Genomic DNA, 21165 nt, shown 5'->3' with positions numbered 1-21165 from the left:
TTATTTGTACATTTCTTAGAAATGTTATCGGTATACGTCAACTTTATCTTTATTTAGTCATAAATGGACAAATGTTTTACTATGAATGATGACCAATCCACTCATTTGGCCTGTTCCAGTTTATACGTTGCATTGCATGTTATATTGTGGGTAGCACAAGCAGAGCTATATTTAGCAAAATTATTATTTTATTGATCATGAAGTTATCTCTCACCTACCATCAGTCAGTATTGCTGGTTTGTAAGAGACTTGATTAGTTGCTGAGACAGACATTAGATTTTGTAGTAATAAATGGGTTATTGGATATAACAACAATAATATTATTAATAATAATAATAATAATCTAATATATCTGAAATCTACTTCAATACCATATATATAATTATGATGTAATTTGGTACATATTTGTTTTAAAAGAATGTATGAGATAGAATTTTCCTAGATTTAGCTGTACCAAAAGAAAAACCTCAGTATTTAGTATGTTTATAGTATAATAGAAAAGTCTCAGTATTTTTAGAAAAACTTAAAATGTAATACCTGTATGCAGCAATGCTGTTTTTCTCTGACTATGCTCATTTTGGCACATTCATTCCAGTGATTACATTCACTAGTATATTCAATACTACCTCCAGTATGTGATAGGGTAGAGGCCACCCCTGGCAGTTTTATTTTGTGTATTTTCAAGTCTGGAGTTCAGGACAGACAGATAGACAGTCGTCTGTTCCAACAGACAATTTATTTTGATGTATTGAGTATCCTCTTCCTATTCATTGCCCAGGGATCAAGGCTCAGAGCTGATGTTTGCGGATGTTTTACCCGGGGTTTAGGCTTAAACCTAATGACTCACAATAGGGGGCTCAGGACAGCCAATTTGCAAGTGACTTAACTTGCAGGAGAGTAGGAAAGAAAATGTAAAACAGAGCGAGGGATAAATATATTACAGTGAAATGACTGTCTATAAGACTGACGGAGAGATAGATAGATAGATAGATGGATAGATAGATGGATAGATAGATAGATAGATGATAGATAGATAGATAGATAGATAGATGGATAGATAGATAGATAGATAATGAATAGATAGATAGCACTGGAACATGAACTAATCTTATAGATAAAGGACTTATGGATAGATAGATAGATAGATAGATAGATAGATAGATAGATAGATAGATAATAGATAGATAGATAAATAGATAGTTAGATAGATGATAGATAGATAGATGATAGATAGATAGATAGATAGATATTAGATAGATAGATAGATAGATAGATAGATAGATAGATAGATGAATAGATAGATAGATAGATAGATAGCATTGGAACATGAACAGATCATATAGATAAAGGACTGTTTTGGTAAAGCCTCCTGTACCATGTCTATATTCTAGTAAATCAGGCAATACTGTGTTGTAACTTGCTTTAGATTTTTAGCCTCTTTCTCTAGAACTATAATATTTAGTATATATATTTATATAGATATTTTGTTGCCAATAATCCTATGACACAAGAGGTTCCTTGGAAGTCTAGATGGTAAAGCAGATAGTGGTTAGATTGGAGCATCTATATTGAACATTTGTCATTCTGCCAAGAAATAAAAAGAGAAACAAATCAGAGAAGTCATGTCAGAGGACACGCCCATTTGTCAGCTTTCACATAAGAGAGAGCTGAGCTTACCTTTAGAAGGGTTAACATTAGAAGAAGAAGAAGCTTCCCAGTGCTGGCCAATCAGCTCCCGGCCCTGGCAGCTATAATATAGCAGTAAAGACACTGTGCTCTCAAAGGCTCCCCAGCCCTGCTTGCTCCCATTACAATCAAACCCTTTTTTTTTTTTTTTTTTTTTTCTTTTTTTTTTTTTTTTTTTAACTTTTCCTACCCTCTTCTGCTGAGCTGTGTGTCGCCTGCGTAGTCCGATGTGTAGCTCAGTGCTATATGAGCACCTGTCTTGGAGGGAATCGGTGGATATTGTTGCAGACAGGCTGCGCGCACGGACCTAGAAGACAGAAGGAAGCGATCTCTCATAGCGCTGTGCTGGCTGCCCAGAGGATTCACATGGACGAGATGCTGCTACTCCGGAGAATTCTTCTGCTGGGGCTTATAACGAGCGCTCTGGTCTGCCCTCCTGCCCTTACTTGTGGACCGGGCAGGGGCATTGGCAGGAAAAGACCCCCTAAAAAGCTGACCCCCCTAGCCTATAAGCAATTCATCCCCAACGTCGCCGAGAAGACTCTGGGGGCTAGTGGAAGATATGAAGGAAAGATTACTAGGAACTCCGAGAGGTTTAAAGAGCTCACCCCAAATTATAACTCTGACATCATTTTTAAAGACGAGGAGAACACAGCAGCGGACAGGCTCATGACTCAGGTACACGCGGGGTGCGACGCTACTGCTTTGCAGGCGCTATGGCAGGTGATCAGGATACAAGTAGAGGGGGAGTCTGTAATGAGGGAGTCATTGTGATAGTCCCAAGCATTAACGTATGGGGGGTTCAATAATTCATTATGATAGGTGTTCAGGATCCAAGGTATTGGGGTGTCTATATAATTATTTTATTATGATAGGTCATCAGGATACAAGTATAGGGGTGTTATGTTCCTTTTAGTTATTGTGGTCGTCCTAAGCATAAAATTATGGGGTGTCTATAAAGCTGTTTAATTATTTCATAATGATATGTGCTCAGGAATCAAGGTATCTCTATAATTTAATCATTATGATGGTCCTCAGAATACAAGTACAGGGATGTCTATGATGTAAGTAATTATGATGATCCTCAGGGAAGTTTAGGGGGGTAGCTTCTGTAAAGCTGTTTTTATAATTCAATATGATAAATCTTAGTATGAAAAGTATGGGAGTAACTATATTACCAATTACGATGGATCCTTAGGATACCAGTATAGGGGGTAACTCTAAAGCTTTTTGTTTTTGTATAATAGGTATGGGGGTAACTATATTACCAATTAGGATATCAGTATAGGGGGTATCTATAAAGCTTTTTTTTTATAATTCATTTTGATAAGTCTTTGTATGATAAGTATGGGGGTAACTATATTACCAATTATGATATCAGTATGGGGAGGGGGGTTAATAAAGCTGTAAGTATTTAGGATATAGGTATAGGGATATCTATATCACTATGATGGTCCTCTTTATACAAGTATAGGTGTGACTCTAAAATTCATTAGGATAGGTCCTCAAGATCAAGGTATGGGAGTGAAGGTGTAATATTTATTCATTAGGATAGGTCTTCAGGATACAAGTTGTTTTTTCTTTATTGTGATAGTTCTCAGAATCCAGATACAAGATAACTATCCAACTATTTTATGTCTTTATGATGGTCCTCAGGATCCAGATATAGAGGGGTCTCTCAAGCTATTTAGATGTCTATTTTATTCAGCCATCGTGACAGATCCTCAAGTACATAAATGTATGCAAAGCTTTTTCATTTCTACCACCCTAATTATATCAGGTCCACCTGAACCAGAAGGGTCATTCACATCACCTATCTTCATTCTGTATAACATTTTCAGATACATAGAATCATTTGGTATTGTAAGGACATATCTATTTAATTAGTCTTCCTAGCCATGTGTATTTCATTTCGATGGTATTAGGACAGCTCCCTGATATATATATATATATATATAGCCTGATGTTTCTGCTTTATACTCATTATGACAGGTCCTTACAACTTACATAGACACAATTCATAATTAATTACAGGTCTAATGTACTTTATAAATAAATTAACTTCCTGCATTTGCTGCAGGAGGATGCAGTATAAATGTCCTAAACCCCTTGTATTACCCGTATAATAATATATAAATATCTATTTATTTGGCTGTACCTCCAAGAAGTCACCCATGTGTGTGTAATGGGTCAGGCACTGTCCCTTAGTATTTAGTGCCTGGTTATCCTTCCACAATAGGCAGTTAAATCTTAATCGACCGCCTCGTGGTGTAAATCTTCTGGGGCTCCAGCATTATTCGCCCATCGGAGCGTGAATATATTGATATGTATTTAAGGATGCCCAGTGACAAGGTCTGCCACCTTTCTCAGAGGCTGGCACTTGTAACTTGTGCCCATGACATCATCCTTTTCTCCTGGGAGATGGGAAGAGGAGTGCTGGGGCCCCATCAGCATGGCAGCGTGTTGGCTGAGCATTATGTGCAGCAGGGGATGGTGGGGGTGATAGATGGTGGATGGTGAGGGTGATATATGATATATGGGGGGATATTATATTTATATGATATATGGTGGGGTGATATATATATATATGATTTATGGTGGGGGAAATATATTTATATGATATATGGTGGGGGAAATATATTTATATGATATATAGAGGGGGTGATGGATAGTGAGGATGATATATATATGATATATAGTGGGGGTGATATATATATATAATATATGGTGGGGTGATATTTATATGATATATGGTGGGTGTGATAATTATGTATAATATATGGCGGGGGTGATATTTATTTGATGCTTATATGATATATTGGGGGTAATATATATAATATATGGAGGGGGTGATATGTATATGATATATAATGGGGGTGATATGTATATGATAATAGATAGATGTATAGATAGATAGATAGATAGATAATAGATAGATGTATAGATAGATAGATAGATAGATAGATAGATAGATCGATAGATAGATAGATAATAGATAGACAGATTTACTTACAGACAATTATATTGGAGGAAAGAGTCTAGAATGACATATAGATATAACACAGATATTGGAAATAAATGGAATCACTCTGGAGCTGAATATATAGAGGATGTATATCAGTATGTCAGTGTCCATGCTATGGATGGCTCTTCCTGAGCTGGCACAATCTCTCTCCTGTACAATCATCCGGCTGCAGGTGAACTTCTGACCTTCCCACAACTTCCCTGGAAGGTCGGTGGAGGGTTCCCTTCCAGGATGCACTCTTCCCTGGAAGATCACTATGTCTTCCAGGTCTATGTCTGGGAGGAATGCTTGCTGCCTCCTATGACACATGGGAAGTGTTCTTTGCTGACTTTGTATTGAATAATCTTGAGCAGAATTCTTGGGAGCGCCTCGCACGTCTCTCTATGTAGAGGTGTCTCTCAATGACAAAGTTAAAACTTTCATAATATTTGTTTAATGAGTTAGTTACTGGTTAATATTAACTGAAGTGGAGGAGGAAGACAGACAGTGCCAGGGAGCTAAGGACTGACAGCTAGAGTAAAGTTAGGGATCCTCAGTCTGGTGGGACTACAGGTGCCAGCATACCATGCCAGTCTCAGAATAAAGTGGCAGGCAAACTTGGGCTCCCTAACCACGTTGGACTACATATCCCAGATTCTGTCTTGAGCTAAAAGAGGGACTACAATCCCCAGAATACTATTCCAGTTCAAAAGGGATAATAATTCCCAGTACCTCCTGCCAAAAGTATACAGCAGAGCTAGGATGAACGTGGGATGCCAGTGTGACATGCCAGTCCGTGTATTACAGAGGTAGTGACATAGAAGTCAGTGCCAGGTGTGCCAACCTTTTGGCAGCATTATACGCCAGAGGCACACAACTACAAGACCATTCATGCTTTGTCAGCCTTCTATTGTCAAAAAGGGTTAAAAGATTCACTGCAGCTTTGGATGGAACTACAACACCCAGCAGGCAGGAAACACTGAGATTTGTAGTTGCTGAGTATTCTGCATTCCCATAACAATGTGCCTTGATCTTGACTTGTGCAGAAGTGAGAAGTTTAAATTTCCCTGCATTCAGTAACAGTAGGGTGTCATTTAGGCACCTAGGTGCCCCTAGCCCATGTGGTATGTCTGGGATTGTGAAGGACCATGAGCAGTTTGTGTATCCTGACAGGTAACTGCTAAGTGTTTCCATGTATAAGGAGATTAGTTGCTGGCAGCCAAGCCTTGTTGTCCAACTTCCCCAGCTCACAAAGCCTCAGCCCTGGCTGTCCTGCTGGGCTTCATGTTGGCTGAGCAGAATTGGGGCTGATTTGTGGCACACGACCCTGTGCACTGATGAATAGCCTAATCTTCTGTGACTCTGACAATGCAGCCCTGGCTGGGCACAAGCTCCTGCTAACTGCTTTTTATACTGAAATCTGCATGCATCCTACATATGTCATTATATTTCACTGTAAAGGAACAAATGAATCATAGAAAATGTATGATACAATACAAAATATACAAAGTGCCTATTAGACCAGACTGCAGATAAACTTACAAAATGCTACCCAGCTCTGCGGACTGTGCAAAACTTACAAAAGTCCCTCCAAAGAGAATGAGCTCATATTAGAAGATATTTTCTGATTGGCTGCCTGACATTTTAGTATTTGTAATTTAGTTTTTATTATATTCTCACTCAGTTACTACAAAACTTGAAAACATTTGTGTAAAGATATACGAAGGTGCTGGATTTATCTAAAATAAGAACACAAGGAAAGGAAAACATAGAAAGCAGACAGCTCAGGATTCTAGATGTAAACCACAATAAACTAAATAAAATACAAGCATATTACTATACAATCAGATCATTGTTATTAAATGTATTTATAAATACCAAATATCAGTTATAAACTTGTGATGAGAAAAATATTTAGCGCTTCCCAAAAAAAGTTTATACATTCAATAAAATGATTGTTAAATTAAGTTTTATGTAATCAGCTTTTTTTTCTTTGGCTGTATAGATTATTATTAATTATTATTTTAAATAACAGGGTGTCAATGGGGGTTACCCGTTTTTTGGCATGCTGGTATACTACATGTAAAGTGTCACGTGTTCCCTAAAATGACCAATTTATCAATGACAAAACCCAACAGCAACACAGAAATGACATAATAAATCCGATTTAACACATAGATTTCTTTTTATTGCAACATTAGGATTCTGATCAGCCGAAACTGCAAAGTAACTTAGTTTATCAGAAAGTTTTTCAAAGTAACTTTTGTTGAAGCCATTCACCCAACTTTAGAGACGTCATGGTTTTGTTTTCTGATTTTAACGGAATTATACTTTGTAACTTTAATGTATTGATTGCAGTTATCTTCTGCATTTTCTATGTATTATTTGATGGAATTCTCCTGCAAAGCGCTAGGCAATGGGGGGAAAGTGTGGATGCCATACAGACTAAAGGAGCTTTCTGAAGTGACATTCAAGATAAATAATGTTTGTTCAATGCCTTTCCTAAAGTCCTAGTCACCTGTTATTTTAACATTGTTATCTTCCCAGCCCATGTCCTATCTGTCCTCTCGGATTGCCCTTACAACAGGTCTCTATAGAAGTGACTTTATGGAAGGGCACTTTACACCCATACATACCTCCAGAGCTAAGGACCCTACTGAGTGATCTGCAAGGTGAGGACCTTACCTGAGATAATGCTGTGCAAGCAAGGCATTCAACATTAAGACACTTTACAAGAAGGAATTCATGTGAAAAGATCCCCAGACTTTCCGGTGTAAATCCCGGGGTCCCATTTAGTCCTAAAACAGCATTTGTCTTATGGCATGAGTTAAATTTGCCCAAGGGGGGGGGGGAGGGGGATATTATTGATGAGATTTGTGCAGTCTTCCATAAACATAGAGTTTTGTAGGACCCATACACAGACCTTCATTTAAGTATAAAAGAAATCTTATTTGCATGTTTATTTAATTGGATCATTAATATGCAAGCTAGAATAAAACTTTTTAAAACTTGGAAAAAAAATGATAGGCTATGTCTGTTTTGCTTTTTAAACAGTATTACATTACAATGTGGCTTACTTTGTATAATATATGCATATGTAGAAGTCCCAGAATTGCAATACCCAGGGGTTTATCTCTGAGGCAGTATTGCCTCATTGTGAAAACTTTTGGTGCTGCAAATCCTGCTTTTGGATATTATAAACTCTTGGGTAGGATATTATTTGCAATGTGAAAATGGCAGTTGGTGCTATATAATACCATATATTTGTAAATTACTTTTAGGCTGAGAAAGCTCTTTTTCAATTACATAGTTAGGGAAGGAGTATATGTCCTGGGACAGAACGTGACTATATGGGAATTACACATGAGGCTGATATATGACCATTTCTATTAGTATTTTTCATTGATTTTCATGTTGTCTTGGACTGTTGTAGGCCAGGTCACCTGCAGCCAAAAGGACACATTTTTAGGTGATCTGATCCATATATGTATGGCTAGTTTTACAATAAAACATCAAATTCTTAGTATATCTGTCTTTTAGTAAACTTGAGGTTGGCTTTGATTTTATTATGTAATTTTACATGTAGCAACCAATCAGCAATCATATTTATTGTTCCCATGTTTTAATACTCATAGAAGTAGGGCATGATTGACTGCTACCAATGAGCATAGGACTATTGTTTGCAAAATCATCATGAAAAAAAGGAAATTACATTATTTTCCTATTTGCCTGAAAATAAGGAATCAGATTTGTCAAATGCTATCATAAGATTTAATTATCACAAATTGACCGCATTCTTGAACTGAATGTTAGCTAAAGTAGAAGTGCATGCCAGGTGTATAGGAATGGGCAATTTTTCAGATTTAATTATCATTGCTTGGGAATGCACTGACCACACTGACAGACACTATGCAATGTGGAAGTAGTCCCTGAACATCAATAGGTTCAAATACTGACCTCTGAAGGAACAGGGAACGGGCAACAGGACAAAACAACAAAAGCATGTTTAACCTTTAAGCAAATCTGTCACATGGTGAGCAGGAAAACAATGTTGTAAAGGTTGTGGTGTAGATTGAAACTACACAGATACTGATTGTTAGATTCTTGCTGCCTTTGAGCAGTTAGTGATTCTGTACTTTTTAATATCTCTGACTCTGAACATAAGAGTTAGAAGCTTCTAATGATCCTTAGTGAAAATACAAATAATTATTCCAAACAGCTGTATCCATACTAATTTTCCTATTGCAATGTATTGATGGTTTGGGAATATGTTACTGTGACATGCTGTAATATCTAGGGGGAGTTTTGTAGTTTCTTTCTTTCCTCTCTTGCCTTAAAGTCTCATTTACATTGTATTTCTATAACATACTATAAGTGTAACTTGTATTTTATAATCCACTGTATTAGTTTTTAGCAGAAGCTTGTGGGGTCTAGCACTTTCTTTTGGATGGAAGCAGTATAGATACACAAAGGTTTATTTAAATGCTTTGCTGGGAACTCATACTGGGAATTTATTGGGATCTTGTTACCATATTTCCCAGAGATAAAAGTTATTGGGTCACTTCAATCTCTGATATCAACATAAAATGAAAACAAGAGTCTTTGCTGGACTGACATTGTAAGACAGTGGTGACTATAATCAGTGATTCCTCATCATAAATTCCACAAACTGGTCCTACAGGTTCTTCAAAAAGGGTTTGAAGTTTCTTATTTTATCTCAGTAGTGACTCGTTACCTTTTCTTTGTTTGCTTTCTCCCTCTAGAGATGCAAAGACAAACTCAATGCCTTGGCAATCTCAGTTATGAATCAGTGGCCGGGCGTGAAATTACGGGTGACAGAGGGCTGGGATGAAGATGGACACCACTCAGAAGAGTCATTACACTATGAAGGGCGAGCTGTGGACATCACCACTTCCGATAGGGAGCGCAGCAAATATGGCATGCTGGCCAGGTTGGCGGTAGAAGCTGGATTTGATTGGGTTTACTATGAGTCCAAAGCTCACATCCATTGCTCTGTTAAAGCAGGTAAGGTCAACCAAATCGATCATATGGATCAAAATCTTGTTCCTACATAAAATCTTTTTTGAACTCAAAAAAATTGTGGTTCTGTAGCTGCTGAGAATTCCCAGAAGTCCCATACCCTGCCAGGTAAAGACTGAAGAGATACATTAGAATGTGTAGTGTTTCCATAACTAAGTCATGGTGCTCATCCAGGTTTGGTTTCAACCAGAATTTGGAAGCAAAAGGTCCAATATTTACTTTTCAATAAGTACTAAAATCGCAGGATGTCAGCATCTAGCCACGCCAAATAGATTAGGTCTAGTCTCCCGAAAATTATCTGTTGGACTTGCCAACAGATATTCCTTTCCTATATCTATAAATTAAATTGAAAGGTACAGAGATTTCTTGAATACTTCTACATCTGAATAATACTAATATGTTGTACAATGAGTTTTAACCAACTTTAGTGCAGTCCAAGATAGGACGTTTGTTTTTTTTACATATCAGTATGTTACAGCCCAATGTACTAAATATGGACAAAGACATTTTTTAAATATCACATTAGGCAGCCATGACACCCAAGTCTGACCTTTCCATACACTTAATCCTATTGTAATTGTCCAGTGATTTTTCTAACATATCCCCCTCCTATTGTGTGTAAATTCCCCCACCTACTAGATTGTAAGCTCTTCGGGGCAGGGTCCTCTACTCCTGTATTACTGTCTCAGTCTGTCATTTGCAACCCCTATTTAATGTACAGCACTGCATAATATGTTGGCACTATATAAATCCTGTTTATTAATAATAATAATAATAATAATAATAATAATAACAGTTAAAATTAATTGTGCACAGTGAGATTACTAGTGTGATGAAAATAATAACAAGCTTTGGCAACTTAACCAACAGTCATGAAAAATAGTTGTATATCTTGCTACAAGTTTAGTTCACAATACTAACCCGGATACACTTCATTATTTCCAAAAATTAAGAAAGGTGTTTTCAGCTTCAGAGTCTAATAAAATTGAAAATGATAGTGACATGTAAAAAAGATCCCTTTCTATGTGTTAAAGCTTTGTGAATTGAGCCTTATTCATCCTTAAAATGTGCTCCAATATACCCACATGGTCTATGAGCTAAACTAAATCAGTTGACTCCAAGCTGTTTTAGCTACAAAGGCTTTAATGGGTTAATTAATTTACTTTATAAAAAATACATAAATACTTTTAGTTGTCTTCTAAAATATGAACTGTAACATTAAAACCAATATTTGGAAGCCATGAAACTCTGCAGATCCATTTAAGGAACCAATAAAAGAAAATTCTAGTAGACCTAGTTAGGAAAATTTTTTTTAGCGTTCTTGCCTACTGTTGGACAAATTGAATATTTACCAATGAATACCAGTTTGCAATCCACTAAATCACATACCAGTGTAAAAAGATTGTTTTTGGCTTTGAAATACATTTTGAAGAAAAGGCAAATTTGATTTTCTTTGTATCATTCAAAACTATTTTACCTAATTTTGAAACCAGAGCCTATCTGAGTTGGCTTTACATCCAGCATTAGAGGAAATTAGAGACATATTTTTTCCAGAGCAGCTTGAATAGTTAATGCTTACACAGTTTAAACTATAATAGCATAAAAGAAAAATATTTCTTTAGTAAATGACCCTAAAACTGGTTAAATATTTTCCACACTGCTCACCAAAGACATATAACATCAGTGTGGAGACTTAACAGACACAAGCAGCTACGACTAAAAGAAAAATGACTGAACTTAAACAACACCCAATTTATTATGAAAAACTCATAATAAACTAAACATTGCAGTTTAATGCTAATTTTATGAGGAGGAAATCATCTCTGTAGAGTAAGGAGTAACATCTAGTATTATTGGCAATTGTATAACTTTATGTCTTCTAGGGATTGTTGTTCTTAGCAGCGCAATGGTAGTAAAGGATCAAACGTTGGGGCTTTCCATGAAAATAAATAACAGAGCCTTTAAAAGTCCCCAATAGCCTATAAAAGAAATATGTTTTTAATTTAAAGTAGTCCCTGAGTAGGGATATTTAGCACTCATATAGCAGTTAATTAAAATTTCATCAACTATGTTGAGTTCTATCAACAAAATTAGTTCTCCAAAGTTTGCGGTTTTTGGATTGACCAAAAACTAATAAATTTTAAGACTTCCTTGGCAAACAAATGCATGGGCTATCAAGTTGGGTCTATTTACTATATGATGCAAGTTTCTGGCAGTTTTCAGTTTTCAGACCTTTCCTCCTATAGATCTCCAGTGTGCATTTGACATTCTGTTCTGGTTACCAGCACCAAATGGCCAAAGTTATTCCCCTACACTTTCATTGTAAAGAAAGAACAAAAAGCAATATGAATGGCAACCAAATGAACTTGTTGCTTTGCCTTTTATGGATTTTGTATATTTATTTATTATGGGTTTTGGTTCCTCCTAGAACCCACCAAACCTATCATCATCTCAATCCAGAAAATCCTTACCTGAAATACATAGGCTGCCGTTACCAATCTTTCTTTCTAAAAAAAGAAGTTGCCTGGCCGTCATGCTGATCCATTTACTAAAGTGCTTTTAAGGATACTAATCTGAAACTAATATTAAGACATAAAGTTTTACCTTTACTATGACCGACCTGCTGCATACTTGATTTGGGTTAATAAAGTATTAAATCCGGAACTAGAAAGGCAACTAGCATTTTCAAAAAGTCAGCAAAGGCAGCTTGCATTTATTACCTTAGTACGGTGAAGAATGAATTCAGTAAAAACTGATTTTGAAGCTAAAACTAACTTCGCCTCCTGATTTTTATTGAAATTCTGAGAAATAGAACAATTTCACACATTACCAATATTTACCTGCAGGAACTAGTGATAGGGCGGTGTTTAGAGTTCAGACTCTGTGCATCTAGTATTGGAATGTGCATGGAAAAAAGTGTTGTAGATTTAAATAAAAGGCACCTAATCCTTCTATTCACCACTCCTGATAACTTGGCTTTGGTATTGTGTCAAAAACGTAACAGCAATTTCAACAAATCTTTAACCTTACATGAGGAATTGTGTGAATAGTCACTTAAAACATAGTCATGTAAAAAGTGAAAAGTAACAAAATGATTGTTTTCACCTCCTGTCTTCAAGCATTAAAGCCTTCTTCAATACTGTAGAATATGCCATAGCTAGGAATACCTGTGCCCCTTGTCTGCTCTCCCCCTGCCCTTATATCATGACAGAAGTAACATAAGTGATAGCAGGAAAAACCACTGACATGCAATATACAAAAAAATAATTAAATTAATTTTCACTTAACAGCTAAACAGCATGCTCTGCGCTGTGCAATCTATTTTAGCCCAACTTAGTTTTGGACTTGCAGATAGCACACACACATTTTCTAAGCTCCAAACTCTGCATAACATTTCTGGGCTATTAAATACTACAAACCCTTCACCACCACCTCATCTGCTTTTTTTTTTAGGAAGACACCTATAGCCCATTCTAAGTCATAGGTTTGCTTTATTAAGCCTGATTTATTGAAGCTCCCCAAGACTGGAGAAGATAGACTATCATGAGAGAACTTGGGTGATCCAACAAACCTGGAATGGATTTCCTAACAATTGGCAGTGGATCTTCTCCCTTGTACTAGCCCAATATATGACCAAACACTTATTTCATGTACAGTACTGCAAAATATGTTGGCACTAAATAAATTGTGTTTGTTATAATTACTAATATTAATATTATTATTATTATTATTATTATTATTATTAATAATAATAATAAACTGTCTATACATGGGCAGAACAATCTTCCAGTATATGGGTTTTGTTACTAATTCTTTTTGGCATATTCTCATGCAATTGCAAGCTTCAGTGTGTCCTGGATACTGTCTTCCAAATGTCTTGGGGCTATGTACACACATTCCATTTTGAAGGTAAAAATACATACTAAATGATAGCATTTCAACGTTAAATTTTGCTGGGATTTATTTTAAATAAAACACATTCACATGCAACTAAATTTCTTTTGCCATTAGATTGGTGAATAGACACATTCTTAGGGGTGTCTGTGCAGGCACACTTTAGAAAATATAATCCTCCAGGTCTCTTTCCAAGACATAGGTCCGCCATGAGAGTGTCTGCTCTTAGAAAGGCATGTGATTAAGAATGTTTTACTAAAGAATGCTTTGTGGCAATTGTATTTGCCAAACATGATCATAAAAAATCCTGCTTAGTGGTCTGGGCCAACTCACATATTACCTACAGATAATCACAATGCATAGTAATTATTAACCATAAAATTCAAAATGTGATCATATACGGCTAAAGCTTTTCAGATGTCTCAGTGTGTCATTTCCTATCCGGAATACAAGAAATCCTGCTGACTTTCATAAAGAACTTGCAAGAAAGACACTTGTTGCAACTGTTTCTTGCCATGCACAGATAGTAGGATCAGGATTCCATTCCATGCACTTAGAACGCCACATTCTGTCACTAATCAGTAACAGCTCCTATTACTTCCAATAGCATGGATGATCTTCTGCTAAAGCACTGAGCAAGCAGACAAAATAGCAATCTGTCATCAGCATCCATGTCCTAGAACGACATTTGAGCTCAACGTGTTGTCTTTACGAAAGGGAGTAAAAAATGGAATTGTTCTTTTAAAGAAAGAAAACATTTTAGTGCCTTCAGGTGCAAAAATAGTGCATTGGAATATAACTGGTGAAACAAGCAATATGTTTCTGGGAGTGATTTTCTAAAGAAGTACATTTTTTACTTAAACAATGGAACCTAGTTTACTTTGAACACTTTGAGTCCTTCCACACCCGCATTTGGCAACTCTTTGGTGCACAACAACTGCTGTTGTGCACATAGGACATCACATATGGACAAATCTTTAAACAAGAACAGCAAGGCCAAAAGTGGCACATTGCTTTTGCTTGATCTGCAATGGCCTCAGCTACAGCCACATACAAAACAATGGTTCCCAAACTTCTTCCATTTATAAATATGAGAGATGGAAGCCAGGGTTCAATAGCTCATCATGGGTCTAATACTACTTACCATGGATGGCTAGATGTTTTACCCACTTATATGTGTTCCCACTTATCCTTTATAAAATCATCTTTAAATCCTGCAAGAAGAATGTAACACCTTCACAATGACCAGGTTCCATTCTTAAATCTAGGAATTTAAATGTTTGGATCATGTAAGTGATAGAAGAAATCATTGGTTTAAATAATTTCAGTTGGTTTAAATAACTTAGACTACTAAATCTAACTCTAATTTAATATGGATTTTAGATGGACTAACCCTTTAGGGTCCTCACCAGGATCAATTAGTAATTTTATGTGTATCTGGCATCCTTGACATTTGCAGGCCCCTTCTGACTTACTGATTTTTTGGCAAAGAAGTGATAATCAGTAATTGATTTTTCCATATGATCCCTATTGTTCCACCACGATAAGGCTGGAGTCAGCAAGGTGTCTGAAAGTGCAAGACTGTGCTCTTGTATGGGATGATCATTTTACAGAACCACAATGTTGTGATTGTATTTTCTGGCTGCAATTGTAAATCTATAGTTTCCTTTATGGAATTTATAGATCAAAGAATATATATATTTATTCTGCAAATTAAGAATTGACTTAATAGCTACATCTGAAGGAAACTTATTCTCAGAAAATGTATGGGCTGTCTTTTCTGAATATGCTAGTTGCCTTACTATTAAGCCGACCCAGTACTATCTAAGTAACTTTTTTGGAACAAATATTCAAACCAAACAGTAATTTCTTTTCCTCTCCAAAAGAATCAGGGCAAGCCAAGGAAGTAGCATTTATAGAAGGAGGACATTTTTTATTTGAAATACTTTGCTAAGTCTGAGTAAGTGAGATGATAGGATTGGTAAAGCACAAAAAATATACTGGACTTATGGGCAGGAAAAACAGGCAGCGTATGTAATGACCAAAAGTATCGTCCTACATCTGAAGTCTGAACTGTAGAAGTTGTGCCCAAAAAGGACAAATCAGCAGTATTGGCTGAGGTCTCTCTGCAGATTATCTTTCAAATATTACTGACATACTATGCCTTGTTCCATACTGTACAGCGGTGTTCATCAAGGCATGACTTTACTTCCTCATAGAAATGCCACCCTGATCTGATGACTGATATTTAAGTGGCAGCAATAGATTCTTCCCCAGTACAGCTTCTTCTCCAGCAAGGAGAAATATGAGCAGCACACTACTGATACCACAAAATTTCATTCTATGGGTTATTTTGTACTTGTGGTTTACCGCAGCATTCTACCACAAGCCCAACCATGCTCTTAACAGGAACAGTTGGGAACCAGTTTATGCACGCCTTGCACGTGGCTGCGGTTGTTGTGAATTGCAGTGCGGTTCCTGGAAGCTTCTGGCTGCAAAGTTACTGTTCACCTTCCAGAAGAACCACACTGCATGAAAAAAGCATTTGTCGAATGTTGAAGTTGCCTCTAAGAACTGCAAAGTAGGTGAATAAGGGAGCCTGGGAATTGCTAACTGCAGGGTTTTTTTTACCACAATCCTGAAAGAGGCCTAAATCCTGAGAGACTAGAAATATTAGAGACAGCAATGAGGCTGTTGGCATATTCATATATTCAATTCAGTACAAAACTTATTTATTGTTACGAATACTGCATAGACACCAATAAAACTTCTCTATGTTCTAGCAAATCTTTACTTTCTGAGTTCTGGTCCACTTTTAGTCTTTTCAACAGGGACAAATTTTTCAAAACACCAAAATGATTTCATACATTTATTGCAATATGCTAATTTATTATCTGTGTACCAAAAGGGGAAATTAAAGAGAGCAATAGAGAGATTTGTGGATTGTGCCATTTTTAGTGGATCGGACGAAACTGCCTGCATATATTCAGGCAATGGAAAATTTAGAAAATGATGCAATTCCCTAAATTTGCCAGATTTGCCCAATGCTTGAACTTTTAATCTCCAAAGGTGAACTACCCTGCCAACAAATAAATGATCGCTAGCATCTTCCAGGTTTTATTTTATGTCTATGGGCATCTTTAGCATTACTTTTGATGGTTTGCTGGCTGTGCCATGTAAGGTCGTGTGACTGCACCATCTTCAATGCAAGAGCAAATATTGGATTCCTGCAGCTTAAAACCAGACGGCTATTGTCCTGTCTCCCCTTCATGCTGGAGAATAAGATGAGGAGATTAAAGTCCATAGTTCCAAGCTGGAAAATTCTTTAAGATATCTTGTTTACTGAGCGTATGACAGTGGACAATGGGCCCCAGAGATCAGAATTATCATCACTGCCAGGGCAGGGAGGACTTCACAGAAAAAAAAAAATACATTTAAAATTCAAATGCGCTTTGAGTGCCTTGGAAAGTGTCTGCTCTGTGCAAATAATGCCTCTTGGATTTTGGAGTGTATGTGTGTGTGAATTGGCAAAGAGAGTTTCTGCACCTGAGTAAATAGGAAGGGGGAGCTGGGAAAAAATGAAGCATCCTTTTTTTTTCCAAGAGTGCCTCCATTTTCTTCCAGGAATCAGAATGACAATTGGATTTTAATTAGGGAACCCAAACAAGAGGCTACTCAATCTTCACACCTCGGGCAATCCACTACTGTGTTTGTAGAGTGGCTGGACAGACAGAGATCTATTCAACAACCCCCAAAATATGCAAACAAAGCTGTTCTGTCCCTAGGGACCAGCTCCATGGGACAGACCAGTAGCACAGACACTAGAAAACATGCACAGATTGTTTGTTGTTGGTTCCTACTGCAGCATTTCACCCATCATTTTGCAATTTGTTTAATTTGTTCACTGAAAGTGATAAGGACATTAGCAGATCAATAAAAACTAATTTTCACTCTGTTAGTTCTTCTTGAGAGAACCATTAGTGTTACAGTAACGAAGTAGCAGCTTAAACTGTTGGTTTTAGAAATCATTGTAACACATCAAGAGGAAAAAGATTTCAGTAGACTTCACAAGTCTTCAGTGATCAGAGATAAATACAAGTGTGCAGCCAAGAAAGACATGCAAAGCATAGGGACAACAGTCAGCAGTCAATCTGGTTACTTCTTTTGTTTTCCAAACATTCACTGAATGACACATGCAATGTATTTGGTTACTTTGGATGGGACTGTCACTTTTCCTTTTGTCCACTTTCACCATATACCAATTTCCAACTCAATTTTGCCCATAGTGCTAATTATTTCTGAAATACTGCTTACTCTACAACTAATAATGCAGCGTTATGTTTTCTTATTACTTCAAAGAGAAACAATCAGTGAATTTGTGTGCCTATACAGAAGAATAATTTTATTTAGATACATTAAAGGAAGATTCTGTCCAGTACCATTTCTATTCCATTATGCCACATCCTATGTGAATTAAATATCAAATTTTCTACTCTGTATGAATAGTAAATTTGATATTCAGATAAAACCATTATTAACTGAAACTTGACAAGTTTGGCTTTGCAGTGCTTAAGCAGAATGCTTATTGGGTACCTTAGGACAAGTTAATTAATTTAAAGCATGTGTATCTAAAGCCAGTATTTCCAAACCATGGTGTGGCGAAACTTTAAGCTGCACAACAGATAAAGTCCCACAGAGTTTAAAGAGATGGTGGAATAGATAAGTCTGTCTCAACCAAAGCACTGATCTTTAAATAGATGTTGGTATTGTTAACATATGTGATGAAAGCAAAGTGTGAGTTAATAATTCAAATATTTAGCATCACTAATTTATTTAATCTTTTTTTCTTTTAAGAAAACTCCGTGGCTGCAAAATCCGGTGGTTGCTTCCCTGCCAATGCTAGTGTGTCCTTGGAAGGTGGTGGAACTAAGGCAATAAAGGATCTAAGACCAGGAGATCGAGTGCTAGCAGCCAATGAGGAAGGCAAGCTTGTCTATAGTGACTTCCTCACCTTCTTGGACAAGCAGGAGTCTGAGAAGAAGGTCTTCTATGTAATTGAGACCACTGAACCCAAGAGAAGCATCCGACTAACAGCTGCCCATCTGATCTTTGTGTCACAGAGTCCAGCTAATGGCACTAGGTCTTTCAAGTCTGTTTTTGCCAGCAACATAAAGCCAGGAGATCAGGTGTTCCTAGCTAATCACGAGATGATGGATTTGAAGGTGGTAACAGTGGAGAAGGTCCATCTAGAAGAAGACATTGGAGCCTATGCTCCTGTGACCTCTCATGGAACAGTAGTCATCAATGGGGTCCTGGCCTCTTGTTATGCAGTCATTGAAGAACATAGCTGGGCACACATGGCTTTTGCCCCGCTCAGATTTGCCTTTAAACTTTTCTCCTACTTTTCCTCCAAAGACTACTACAACCCATCTCCCACGTACCTTCATGTTGAAGGCATCCACTGGTACTCACAATTTCTTTATCAATTAGGAACTTGGATCTTGGATAATGACTCTCTTCATCCACTGGGAATGTCAGCGAGGTCCAGTTGAAACATCCCTCGACCATTACATTAAGAAAGACATTCATTTTTAATGTAGGACAGTCCAAAGTAGACACTAAGGAACCCCATCCCACATTTCTTTGTCTTTATTATTATTTTTGTATTATTATTTTATTCTTGTATCATGTTGTACTTTACTTTCTTTTTGTTCTCTTCTGCTGAATATTTATTTGTGTGTTGTTCAATTAGATGTTAAATATGAACGGGACATAAGAGAAGCCTTAACTAGTTTCCTTGATAATTTATTGTCTTGCGAACTTTCCTTGAACTTGTGAAAGTTCTCTGTGTTGATTCTAAGTTAACAAAGCAGATTCTATTTTTCTACGTGTTGAGTCCGTCTTAACTCTAAGGGATGATTTACTCAAAGGTGCAAATTCTGCTTCCACTAAGGGAACTCGTCTTCCTATTAAAGAACCACCAGGTAAAAAGAAAAAAAAAACATATAGCAATCTGGTCTTTGAAAGCACGGGTACTGGTCAGAACTCTGGAATTAAAGGATACTACCTTTAGTAAATGTACCCCTTAGTATTGTTTCGTTACTTTTGTCTTACCCTCACTGTCTCAACAGACCTCCATTGTAGGTGTCTATAAGGGGTTTTGGCCTGGCTGTCACTGAAAGTGTTAAATAATTGTGAGAAATTACTTATCTCAGTGGGGGTCAGTAAATTATATTTTTATACACAGAATTGTAAATTAGAATTTTGTTTTTTTTTCAGAGATCAATACTTACTGAACTGGATTTCTTTTCATTTTTTTATTTTTGAAAATAGTGTACAATATGAGAATATATTATTTTAATTTAATTAGTTTCACATCGTAACGTTATCGCATATTCTATGTTTGTTTTTTATGTTTATTATTTTTTTTTCATTTGTATAAACTTGCATCTGGTCACATTTACCTTACTCACAGACTGTTACACAGAATACTTGTTTCTTTTTTTTTATTATTTTGCTTTCTGTTTGACACAGTAGGAATCTTGTAATTTTAACTGCAAAGAATTTATTAGAAAGTCATATTTTTTAAACAAAATACAAAGCGCACATAGACAAGGACCTCCAGTGGATGAAGACTGTTGATTTGCATTAATTAATTGAATAACCGCTGTAAATTTACTAAAATGTATTTTTTGGAATACTTTGTAATAGCTTTATTAGTTTTATAGAAATAAAGTGTGCTATGCACAGCTTGCTTGTATTTAGTGTTGACAAATCATTGAAAATTTAGATTATATCATAGATAACTTGATACATGTATTACGTTAATTGAAACGTTTATTTTTGTAAAGCCCCTTTTTTAATTAATTTACATTTACAAGTTTGTAAGATGTTTTAAAGTTGAACTAAAGCTTAAAAATAAAAAACTGCAACCAGGCAGGTCCTTGTCAAGCAATGTCCATACTGCAATAAAATAAACTTACCTGCCTGATTGCAATTTTTTTTAATTACAGTCACCTCTCCTCCCTCCATTGCGCTATCTTCACCCAGTTTTCTTCTGGGTTCGAGATCTTTAGACAATTAGATTGGCAAGGCCGGAATGGTGCAACTCCTACATGGCATATCCTGGCATCTGCAGCTCCACATATGTTAAAAAAAGATGGCAAACAGGCAGGTATGTAAGTTTTATCGCAGAAGGGACATTGTCTATCAGTTTTACAATAACATTTTTGCCTGCTCACAAATTTTTATTTGTGTAACTATAGTTCTGCTTTAAAGAATCAAACATAAAATTACTAACCTCGGATGTGGGTTAATTATATAATTTAACAGAAAATAGAAATGATCATAAAATATAATAAGGAATAAAACATTTTTAACTTTAAATAGAGCTAATACAACTGTTGTTCTACAAAGTTTGCTAAAATAATGTTACCTTCCCTGCCACTATGTTGCAAGGAAATCTTTTTCTGAATTGTCTTCTCTAAAGTGTGTTCCCCTTAGCATTCATTGATACCTCCTGCCATCCTCTACATAAGCGG

General features: G+C 36.4%; 1 protein-coding gene across 1 annotated transcript; it reads left to right on the top strand.

Annotated features, from left to right (window-relative positions):
* The first annotated feature begins 1853 nt into the window (after nucleotides 1–1853).
* On the top strand, nucleotides 1854–20384 carry SHH (sonic hedgehog signaling molecule). The gene is made up of 3 exons (XM_072412595.1): nucleotides 1854–2364; nucleotides 9454–9715; nucleotides 18479–20384. Exons 1-3 carry the CDS (start codon nucleotides 1933–1935, stop codon nucleotides 19174–19176), a joined length of 1392 nt encoding a protein of 463 aa, XP_072268696.1. The 5' UTR covers nucleotides 1854–1932; the 3' UTR covers nucleotides 19177–20384.
* Nucleotides 20385–21165: the final 781 nt, after the last annotated feature.

Source organism: Pyxicephalus adspersus, chromosome 5 (assembly GCF_032062135.1).
Source record: "Pyxicephalus adspersus chromosome 5, UCB_Pads_2.0, whole genome shotgun sequence".
Classification (NCBI taxonomy): domain Eukaryota; kingdom Metazoa; phylum Chordata; class Amphibia; order Anura; family Pyxicephalidae; genus Pyxicephalus; species Pyxicephalus adspersus.
Note: the sequence above shows the minus strand (reverse complement) of the source record. Positions and strands in the feature narration are given on the sequence as shown.